General features: G+C 47.5%; 1 protein-coding gene across 2 annotated transcripts in view; it reads left to right on the forward strand.

The window, feature by feature from the left end:
- LOC115198196 (unconventional myosin-X) overlaps positions 1-11753 on the forward strand; it is a 52479-nt gene extending 40726 nt beyond the window's left edge. The window contains exons 8-13 of one of the 2 annotated variants that reach the window (XM_029759962.1): positions 2949-3156; positions 3357-3493; positions 4582-4702; positions 5254-5739; positions 6084-6275; positions 9218-11753. In XM_029759962.1, coding sequence (XP_029615822.1) covers positions 2949-3156; positions 3357-3493; positions 4582-4702; positions 5254-5739; positions 6084-6275; positions 9218-9391 — 1318 coding nt within the window. In that variant the 3' untranslated portion in view covers positions 9392-11753. The remainder of the gene's footprint in view (positions 1-2948; positions 3157-3356; positions 3494-4581; positions 4703-5253; positions 5740-6083; positions 6276-9217) is intronic. The other variant, XM_029759971.1, reaches the window with a different exon arrangement.
- The last annotated feature ends 105 nt before the right edge of the window (positions 11754-11858 follow it).

Consider the following 11858-nt stretch of genomic DNA (forward strand, 5'->3'; position numbering starts at 1 on the left):
GGCTGTGGTACGAGGGAGAAATGGGGGTCAGGCTAATGAGCCAGAAGGGTACCAGTAGCATGGGAACCCACTGTGGGAGCAGACAGGAGACAGGCGCCAAGCCTGCTAACCACCAGTTAGATATAGTAGTGTGAAATGCCCTCACATTGTCACTGCACGACCCCCCAGACATATCCAGTGTTTTAGGAGTGAATTTGCAGCTCTGAATTAGCCACATGCTAAGCTATATTAACAGTGCTAATCTTTGGCCTAAAGCCTCTGTTGGACTGCTAGTCACGAAGCAATATATATGATGCCCATGTTTACATTGCTACTCAGTATCAGGCCAAAGCTAATGGAACAGTTGCAATATATAGCACAGAATATAATATATAGCACACAATATATAGCACAGCTAGAATACACTGTCTCTCGCGGTAGGGGTTGTATGTACAGTGCCTTCGGAAGGTATTCAGACCCCTTGAGAAAATCCTCAACAATCTACACACAATACCCCATAATGACAAAGCAAAAACATTTTTTAGGCATTTTTGCAAATGTATTAAAAACAGAAATACCTTATTTACATAAGTATTCAAACCCTTTGCTATGAGAGTTGAAATTTGAGCTCAGGTGCATCCTGTTTCCATTGATCATCCTTGAGATGTTTTACAACTTGATTGAGCTCCAAGACTGGATTATGTAGAGGCACAGATCTGTGGTACCAAAACATTTCAGCAACATTGAAGGTCCCAAAGAACACAGTGGCCTCCATCATTCTTAAGTGGAAGAAGTTTGGAACCACCAAGACTCTTCCTAGAGCTGGGTACCCGGCCAAACTGAGCAATCGGGGGAGAAGGGCCTTGGTCAGGGAGGTGATCAAGAACCCGATGATCACTCTGACAGAGCTCCAGAGTTCCTCTGTGGAGATGGGAGAACCTTCCAGAAGGACAACCATCTCTGCAGAACTCCTATTTGGAGTTGGCACATGACAGCTCCTTGGAGTTTGCCAAAAGGCACCTTAAGACTCAGATCATAAGAAACAAGTTTCTCTGGTCTGATGAAACTAAGATTGAACTCTTTGACCTGAATGCCAAGCGTCACGTCTGGAGGAAACCTGGCACCATCCCTACAGTGAAGCATGGTGGTGGCAGCATCATGCTGTGGGGATGTTTTTCAGTGGCAGGGACTGGGAGGCTAGTCAGGATCGAGGCATAGATGAATGAAGAAAAGTACAGAGAGATCCTTGATGAAAACCTGCTCGAGAACCTCAGACTGGGGTGAAGGTTCACCTTCCAACAGGACAACGACCCTAAGCACACAGCCATGACAACGCAGGAATGGCTTCGGGACAAGTCTCTGAATGTCCTTGAGTGGCCCAGCCAGAGCCCGAACTTGAACCCAATCGAACATCTCTGAAGAGACGGCCTGACAGAGCTTGAGAGGATCTTGCAGAGAAGAATGAGAAACTCCCCAAATACAAGTGTACCAAGCTTGTAGCGTCATACCCAAGAAGAGGCTGTAATCGCTGCCAAAGGTGCTTCAACAAAGTACTGATAAAGGGACTGAATACTTATGTAAATGTAATATTTCTGTTTTTTATTTTGAATAAATATGCAAACATTTTTAAAAACCTGTTTTTGCTTTGTCATTATGTGGTATTGTGTGTAGATTGACAAGGAAAAAATACTATTTAATACATTTTAGAAGAAGGCTGTAACCTAACAAAATGTGGAAAAAGTCTGAATACTTTCCGAACGTACTGTATGTTTGGCTTGGGTAAGTATGGCGGTTGTACTTTTCACAGTATAGCTAGCTATTAGCCTCCGGGGTCGGCCTAAATGCAAGGTGGCGGGTTATGCAGCAGCGCTGCTATAAAGAGATAGGGTCAGTGCTTCCCTGAGACCTCTGTGAGAGAGTGTTGAGGCTGACCCCACAGCTGGACAGAACTGGAGCTGCACACTGGGCAGAGGGCCCAGAGACTGAGCCCCCCCTCCCCCTCTACCCCCATGGTGCACTGAGAACCCCCCAGGGAATGTCCCCAGTCGGAGAAGGGTCGGCATGAGCCCTGCGTGAGTGGAGGAGAGGAGGTTGGGCCAGGCGGGGTGGGGTGGGGAGGGGGGCAGACGGAAAGGGATCACACAGCCTCTCTCAGTGGAGCATTCCTAATTATGTTTGAGCAGCAAGACAAAACCCACCCTGTGCCCCGTAATGAGACAGAGGAACAGAGAGGGGAGTGGAGGGCCTTCTCTCTCTCTCTCTCTTTCTCTCTCTCTCTCTCGCTCCATTTGGCTGTCTGGAGTGTGAGTCTCCTCTCATTCACCCCCTTTCTCTCTCCAGCTCTCCTCTGTTCTCTGTGCTGTATATTTTGGGATGGACACTGTAGTATAATTGCTTCCTTCCCCAACTTCTACCCTTCCTTGTTTGAGCTGAGGTGAGCTCATGGCTGTGTCAGGTCACCTTTCACACCTCTGACAATTTTTCCGTGTGTTGGAGCTTTTGGCCCATTGAGGGTGGACCCCCCCCCCCCTCACCTTCCCTGGCCACTCCGCTGAGAGGAAGTGGCAGGTCACTCTGGTTCACGTGAGCGGAAACACCTTTTCCTGTAAAGAGCGCTGCTGAAAGTCAAACATGTTTTCTTCCCCTTTTTACATTCTCTTTGAAGGGTGGAGGGAGGAGAGCCTTTTAAGTCTCTGAGAGCTAAAGTGAGAACATTGGTCGTTCCTCGCCTCATTGACTTCTCAGTATTGCCAACGCGAAAGAAAATAAAGATGGCTTGTGTGGAACCGAAAGGATGACGCAAATCCAGTTAAAATAATAGAACGGTTTACAGGCCTCGCATTATCAATATTAGAAACACTGACATGCTTCAGTTTGCCCTTTTGAAATGTAGTGTAGTTTCCGTTAGTCATACACACACACTCACCCTGCTCACTCCCGTGTCTCCTCTCTCCCCTCCTGTGGTCCAGGATCCAGAGCCAATTTCCGGACTCTGAGATGGATAACTATGCGTCGTTCATCGGGGAGGCTCTGGAGAAGACACGGTGCCGGGGATGTGTTCCCTCCTGGGAGGAGATCCAGGTGCTGATGGGGAGACAGGAGATGCTGTGTACGGTTCACTACCCAGGACCAGGCTCCTGTCAGCTCCACATCAGCTCACACACCACCGCCAACGAGGTGAGGGGGGGGACCTCTCTATCATCTCTGTCTCTCTCTACCATCTCTGTCTCTCTCTCTCTCTATCAAGATCTACGAACACCCTCTCCAATCCTTTCCTCTCTAGTTGACCTTTGTGGAGACTTGCACTGTAAAGACCCAGCAAGTTGGTAAATGCTTGTCAGTGTACTCCTCCAGACTCTCTCTCTCTCCTCTGCTAGGTGGTAAGGAGGATGTTGGAGAAGCTGGGTCTGAAGGAGAGCAAAAACACGTTTTCCCTGTTTGAGCAGAACGCCCACTGGGAGAGAGCTGTAGGGGGAAACACCATCATCGCTGACATCCTCACCAGGTTTGAAAAGTAAATATCGCGCAGACGCAGAATCTGAAGTCTTTGAGAGATAGATAGTGTCGTTTTTATTTTTTTATTTTTTTTTGCGGGTGGATCAGCTTAAACATTGCAGATGGATTGTGGCTTCTATCAATGTAATTGTCTGCATCATTTCTATCCCCCATATATATTTGTATCATTATTTTCCCCTAGCCCTACCACCCCTCCCCTAATTGGAGTAAACTAATGGACAACAACACTTAGGCTTCTACTTCCAGCTTTTATATACTCTATGCATTTTTAGGATCACTGTATATTTTACTTTACTTTCCTTTCATTTTTCACCCTTCAGCTACCCTCGACGCCTCCCACCTATCTCTGAAAACCATCCCATTTTCATTTCTAATTGCCATATATTTCTCAACTGTGCTGTAATGTTTCACAAAAGTTCTGAACCTTTCTATCCTCCTAGTTTCTACAGATAGTGTGGTTTGTGTTTTTCTTCTCCTGTAGTCCAGCTCTCACGCTGTAAATCAACCAAGTCCCTGATAACTGCTGACCTTGCCGTGTCAAACACAAACCGACGCCATGCTGGGAAAGTAGTGGGCTTGTGTCACCATGTCTGTTTACCTGCAGTCAGGGCACCCACTGAGCACTCGAATGTGACACCGATGTCATATGCTTGTGTGGGGACAAGTCTCAGTGTCGCAGATAAGGAGTAAATTCAGCTGGAATAGAAGAGCTCGGCGTTGTTCTAAGAGGTGCGCGTGTGTCTACAGTCTGCAGAGCTAGAGTGACACGGTTAACATACCAAATGTAGCTAGTCGCTGCTAGTCATCTTCTGCTGCAGCACATGGTGATGTCACAGACAGGAAGGGATGGGGTGGTGGGATATTGACCTGGCCAGCCAGTTAGGGAGTTCTCATGCATATGTGTTTGTGTGCGTATGTGTGTGCATGCATGTATAATTTCTCACACGTGTTTTTTCCCCCACCGGTCACCCCTGCTAACCCCTTGTGTTCTTCCTCCTCTCTCTCTCTCTCTCTCTCTCTCTCTCTCTCTCTCTCTCTCTCTCTCTCTCTCTCTCTCTCTCTCTTTCTCTTTCTCTTTCTCTCCAGCCTGTCTGCCAAAGAGCCAGACTCAGACTCCCAGTGGAGGCTCTGCTTTAAACTCTACTGCTTTCTGGATGCTGACGCCATATCTGTCGACAGCATCGAGTACCTCTTCCTCTTTGAACAGGTAACAAACCTCACAGAGAGAGAGAGAGGGCGAAAGAGAGATCGGCGCCTCTATTTCCTGTGTTATTGTCAGTGTTAAATTAGACATTAGTGGCTTTTCCAATAATGATAACGAGACATTTTAATAGCTTTGGCCAGTGACTCATTCCTTGTATTTCACTGCGTTATTAGGTTTCACTTAACAGTCGTTAAAGTCTTGCAATCCACAATAGTAATTAAACACAATGCTTTAAAAACATGAGTAAGGCCATTGGCTGCACTGCTGAGAGCCCAGGCCAGGCTCAACCAGGCAGGGCTGAGTACATTAGTACATTCTTCCTGAGGACAGTTATAAAAGAGTTATGGGCCTGAGTAAAACAGGGTGGAGTACAACTATGATGGATGGAGGGAGAGCGTTACCGCTGTCCCCATCTCTTTACCCCTTTCAATTTTTCTCTTTCTTTTAAACCACCCCCCCTCTCTTTCATTCCATCTTCATTTTCTTCAATCTCACTCATGCTCTCTTTCTCTATCCTCCTCTACGTCTCTCTTCTTCTCTCGCTCTCCCTGCAGTGCCATGAGATGGTGGTGCGAGGTCAGCTCCCAGCCTGTGAGGAGGACCTCCAGACCCTGGCTGCCCTGCGGCTTCAGTCTGTGATCGGGGACTTCAGCACCCACTCCCCCTGCCCCCCTCTGGACGAGCTCTTCCCCGGCCACATGGTGGAGGCTCGGCTCCTCATGCCCCCCTGTGTCCCCCCTGCCCTCCTCCCCGCCACCCAGCCCCCAGCCCAGGGCTGCCCCCAGCGCTTCCCCGGGGGTCTCCTGGGAGGGGCGTTGTGGAACCATACGGCCACTGCAGCCCACAAGCAGAAGGTGGAGCAGGACCTGCGGCTACGCAGCCGTCTGAAGGAGGAGGCTGCGGCCATCATGAGCACCATTGTGGAGTGCTGGAAGGGCCTGGCTGGGTACAGCAGGAGGGACAGTATGGCTGCCTACCTCACCATCGCACGCCAGTGGTCTGGCTTTGGCTGCACACTCTATGAGGTGGACTTCTATATTGTGAGTACATCTCCTTTCTCCGTCTGCACAGATAAGTGAGTTGAATGTAAAGAGAGATTTTAGTACTGACCTCTTCCGCCCTCTCTCTCTCTCCCTCTTTCTCTCCCTCTCTCACTTTTACTCTCCCTCTTTCTCTCTCTCTCCCTCTCTCACTTTTACTCTCCCTCTCTCTCTCTCACTTTTACTCTCCCTCTGTCTTTGTCTCTCTCCCTCTCCTTCTCTCTCTCTCTTTCTCTCTCTCTCTGCCTCTCCCTCTTTCTCTCTCTCACTTTTACTCTCCCTCTGTCTTTGTCTCTCTCTCTCTCCCTCCATCTCTTTATCTCCCTCTTTCTTTCTCTCTCCAGAGTTCGACAGGTAGTTTCTCTCAGAAGCTGTGGCTGGGTGTGGCAGCGACGTGTGTGTCTCTGTACAGGCAGGGCGAGGCAGAGGCTTTGGAGTCCTTCCCCTACGGACAGATCTGCTCCTACGGCGTCTCCGACAGCAACACCTTCAAGATCACCGCCGGCGACCGAGACCTGCTGTTTGAAACCACCAAGGTGGGTGAACAAAAGCTCATAGCAGGAGGCATTGTGTGTACACATGATACATCTGTCACGTACAGTGGGGCAAAAAAGTATTTAGTCAGCCACCAATTGTGCAAGTTCTCCCACTTAAAAAGATGAGAGAGGCCTGTAATTTTCATCATAGGTACACGCCAACTATGACAGACAAAATGAGGAAAAAAAATCCAGAAAATCACATTGTAGGATTTTTAATGAATTTATTTGCAAATTATGGTGGAAAATAAGTATTTGGTCACCTACAAACAAGCAAGATTTTTGGCTCTCACAGACCTGTAACTTCTTCTTTAAGAGGCTCCTCTGTCCTCCACTCGTTACCTGTATTAATGGCACCTGTTTGAACTTGTTATCAGTATAAAAGACACCTGTCCACAACCTCAAACAGTCACACTCCAAACTCCACTATGGCCAAGACCAAAGAGCTGTCAAAGGACACCAGAAACAAAATTGTAGACCTGCACCAGGCTGGGAAGACTGAATCTGCAATAGGTAAGCAGCTTGGTTTGAAGAAATCAACTGTGGGAGCAATTATTAGGAAATGGAAGACATACAAGACCACTGATAATCTCCCTCGATCTGTGGCTCCACGCAAGATCTCACCCCGTGGGGTCAAAATGATCACAAGAACGGTGAGCAAAAATCCCAGAAGCACACAGGGGGACCTAGTGAATGACCTGCAGAGAGCTGGGACCAAAGTAACAAAGCCTACCATCAGTAACACACTACGCCGCCAGGGACTCAAATCCTGCAGTGCCAGACGTGTCCCCCTGCTTAAGCCAGTACGTGTCCAGGCGCGTCTGAAGTTTGCTAGAGAGCATTTGGATGATCCAGAAGAGGATTGGGAGAATGTCATATGGTCAGATGAAACCAAAATATAACTTTTTGGTAAAAACTCAACTCGTCGTGTTTGGAGGACAAAGAATGCTGAGTTGCATCCAAAGAACACCATACCTACTGTGAAGCATGGGGGTGGAAACATCATGCTTTGGGGTTGTTTTTCTGCAAAGGGACCAGGACGACTGATCCGTGTAAAGGAAAGAATGAATGGGGCCATGTATCGTGAGATTTTGAGTGAAAACCTCCTTCCATCAGCAAGGGCATTGAAGATGAAACGTGGCTGGGTCTTTCAGCATGACAATGATCCCAAACACACCGCCCGGGCAATGAAGGAGTGGCTTCGTAAGAAGCATTTCAAGGTCCTGGAGCGGCCTAGCCAGTCTCCAGATCTCAACCCCATAGAAAATCTTTGGAGGGAGTTGAAAGTCCGTGTTGCCCAGCGACAGCCCCAAAACATCATTGCTCTAGAGGAGATCTGCATGGAGGAATGGGCCAAAATACCAGCAACAGTGTGTGAAAACCTTGTGAAGACTTACAGAAAACGTTTGACCTGTGTCATTGCCAACAAAGGGTATATAACAAAGTATTGAGATAAACTTTTGTTATTGACCAAATACTTATTTTCCACCATAATTTGCAAATAAATTCATAAAAAATCCTACAATGTGATTTTCTGGAGAAAAAAAATCTAATTTTGTCTGTCATAGTTGAGTGTACCTATGATGAAAATTACAGGCCTCTCTCATCTTTTTAAGTGGGAGAACTTGCACAATTGGTGGCTGACTAAATACTTTTTTGCCCCACTGTATAGACACGTAGCGGAGTCTGTAGGTGGAATTAAACCTGAGACGGTCTTTGATTGACTCCAGTTCTCCTCATTCGGGCTGCATACAGCAGTGAGCTGCTTTATTGTGCATGGTGAATGGCCTCTATTCCTGGTCACAGTGACACGTTGTGCACAGTCATTGAAACAGCCACGCTGCCTGCTCACGATGTTATTCCATGTGCAAAAAAACGTAATTAATCGCGATTTAAACGAGAGTACACAGCCTGCCTCTCTCTCTCTGCCACCAGAATCAACCACCAAGAGTCTTACTTCCTGTTATTAAATACTAACCGGGGTGAGGGTTTTTTTCTCTGCAGTGGTTAGACTAAAATATTAGCCTATAACATTTCCCAGAAACCTGGATATTTCCCCAAACCGCTAATTCTTTTTTTTTTGTTGCTTGCATCTGCTTGCATCTTCCCACGCGGAACAAAGCCCTCTCTGTGATCTCTCTCTCACGGGGCACAAGAGTGGCTTTTATTTATTTATTGGTGCAGCAGAACAGGCAAATTGGAGGCCAGCTAAGGGAGGGTGATACTTTTCTGAACTATGGGGCTCACATTGCTCAGTCGTAAACGTAGAGGATTTAAGTGGATTGGGCGGAGAGTTCAACAGGAGCTGGTTTGAAGGGGGATATGGTTAAGCTAGGAGTCAACGGGTTAAGGCAAGGTTAGCAGCTGAAGTCAGGGTTAATATTGGTGCCGGCAACTGGACTGGGGCCATGTTGACGTTAGGGCAAAGGTTATGGCCAGAGGTCAAATAGTGTTAGGAGGAAGGCCAGATGTGGACTGATGGTAGTTGCATAAATTGGGGTTAGGACCCGGTGGCCAACACAACAACATACGATCATGAGCTAATGCAATATTTTGCTGTGACCTTAAGGACAGATATAAAACCCAGCTGAAACACAGACATAGTATGTTGAAATGCAATACCCATCTGCTTTTGTTGTTGTTAGGGTTGTGTCTTACTGAAGTTCAGTCCAGTGGTGTGAGTGCTGGTGCTGCTGCAGAATGTGCCAAGGCACATCACGCTCTGACCATCCCTGGAGGATTGTGTCTTTTCCAGCAGCAGCTGGATGACATCATCTCTCCCCTCCCTCCTGTGATGGTGCCAGACACAGACATTGAGAAAGACACTCCTCACACTGCCACCAGGCTGACTCTGTTCTCTCTCTCCCTGTTCTCTTTCTCTCTCGTTCTGTTCTCTCTCTCCCTCTTCCCCCTTCCCTCTGTTCTCTCTCTCTCTGTCACAGCTGACTGAGATCATGCAGCTGATGAATGCCTATTTCAGTGCCATCCGTTGCCAGCGTGGGAGGGGCGACGACGTGGTGAGCATCACAGAGGGCACTGCCATCGAGGTGGGCTTCCACCACCTCCCCCCGACACCCACCCCCACCCTGCTGGAGCTGCCCTCGCACCCCGTGTGAAGAGCGCCCCTTCCCCCTGTCCTCAGCTCACATGCAGCCTCCTCGGAGCCCAGCCCCAGCCTAGCAGACCCTGCGCCTGCCTCCTCCACCTCCTCCACTGGGAACAGCACCGCAGCCAAAACAAAGAGAGGGCTGTTTTTACTCCTCATCCGTGAATATAAACCCTGCTGGGCTTTCCAACTGAAGGAGCGAGAAGGGGAGGAGCCTGTTTGGTAAGTGAGGCTAGAAACCCACAGAAACCAATGTGGGTGCTGATGAGGCGTCGCCACCTCCCCCATCCTGCCACACAACCTCTGTTCTCACATGGGAGAACCAGCACCCCGACAACGTGAAAGCTGTGGCTCCTTATCTCCTAGGACTCACAGAGCCATACTTCAGGGAGACACACTGTTGCCTAGACACACAAGTTCATCTACAGTTCCCCAACCAGTTCCCCTGCTCCCCTAGAGACACAGAGCAGAGGACAAACTGCTTGAGGGAGCGCTGTGAACGTGCCTCTGCTATGTTGTTCTACATGTCGTGCTCTGCCTTTCCTAGAATATCCCTCATGCAATAGAAAGGGGGGGAGGGGGTGGAATCAGACTGACTGACTCACACCCACACTTTCACCTCCTCTCTCTCTCTCACACACACACTCTGAAAGAGTCCGTTTTCATAAAGACCCCAGCCAGGCTTGCGTTACCTAGAACTGTTGATGTAGCAAGCCGTGTGAACTGGAACCAGATGATGGAGCTCAGTAAGTCACTCTGGCTGTCATGGACAGAACTGCTCCTGCTGGTACTGTCAGCTGGGTGGGAGAGACTACTGGATGGGACACTTTGATTGGACGAGACTACAGGATGGGACACTGATTGGACGAGACTAGAGGATGGGACACTGATTGGACGAGATGTTGTAAAGGATCCAGCCTAATGCTGTGTAACAGATTCTACAGGATCTCGGGCTATGATTTGTCTGTTGTTTCTACCAAACACTCTGATTTCTCCCCCTTTGTCAACTTGCTGCTTGCCCGAGCCATCACCCCATTATGAAACTACGGCTAACACTTGATAGGAGCCTTTTAAATGTCTTGTCTGCTCATTTTTAATAGTTAATTGATCCAATATTGATCTTATATCTAGGCCTATACCTCCAATTTAAGGGTGGAACTGTTATTTCCCAGTCTCTGTTTCAGCGGGGAACATATTGGGTGTGGATGGAAATTAGATAGCTGTTTTAAGTTCGCACTCTGAACAATTGATGTACTCACCTAACCCCCAGCCAGAAACATGGACCATCACAACCACACTGCAGACCCCTGTCTTTTCTCTGCTGTGCCTACATACAGAACCAATGCTGTCCTGACTATTGATGCATTCTTAGTATTATTTATGTACACACTTTGTGACACGTTTTTTTTTTTTTTTTAATCCATTTTGTATGTCTTAAATGAGGACCTAGCTGTTTTTGAGTTGTTTTTAGTATGGCTTTGAAATGATCCCATTAATGTCTCATCTAGATCCATTAGGTCACTGTACTGATCAGCCATGTGATCCTATATAGCTTAAGGGCTCTATTCAATCCGTATCGTGGAAGTTCAGCGTTACAGCGTGATTGAAATGTAAAGGCAATGTTCCCGCATTGGTCGGAGACAGCATTCACGGTAACCGCTGTATAAGTCTACTCAATTGGAAATGACCTTTCTATCGCGCAATCAGCAACACAGATTGAATAAAGTCCTAAGCTACTTTATTGCCACAAAACCACAGCACATTGCCTTTCTGTGTTCACTACTTGGCTGGTAGACTTTGTCCAAGTTCATTAAAGTAACCAAAAAGTGGTGTTTGAGCATTGACCAAAGATAAGTTCTGCTGTAAGCTTTTTTTTCCCAGAGAATATACCCAAATGTTACACCCCAATGTAATTTAGACCAATAGAAGTTTTAGTTATGTTGTAATACAGTAGTCTATTAGAAACCCCGGCTGTGGTGGGATTTCATTTTCCCTAACCCGCATGCCCCTATATCTGGCAGACTGGAGGTCTTCCTCAGGAGGAAGGACCAACCATGGCACAGCCAGCCCTGCCCATACGATATGCAGGCGCTCACTGTCCAGTCAAGCCGTCGCTTTTTATACTGCAGCTGCAGGCAGCTACGCTCACAGTCTCTGAGATCCCTCCCTCCGTGTAACTGAAAAGGAAGACAGAGTCCAACCTGAAGCTCGCTTTGTTTAAAGCTTGTTTGTACACCGCATGGTACCTTCTGTATGTAATGTGTGTCTAGTCAATTGCACTATTGTTTTTTTTTTTAACTAACTTGGATGTGCAATAAGTAAACTATAAAGACTGTATGTAATGAATTAAAAAGCAGCGCCATTGTACCATACTGTTTGTTATTGTGTTAAGGCTCAGTGTCACTGAAAAATGTCCTAGTTACAGTCCATAGTTAAGTTCTCAACCTGAGCTGCCTGGCAGAGGGGATGGATTTTGG

The sequence above is a fragment of the Salmo trutta genome, chromosome 1, assembly GCF_901001165.1.
Source record: "Salmo trutta chromosome 1, fSalTru1.1, whole genome shotgun sequence".
NCBI lineage: Eukaryota > Metazoa > Chordata > Actinopteri > Salmoniformes > Salmonidae > Salmo > Salmo trutta.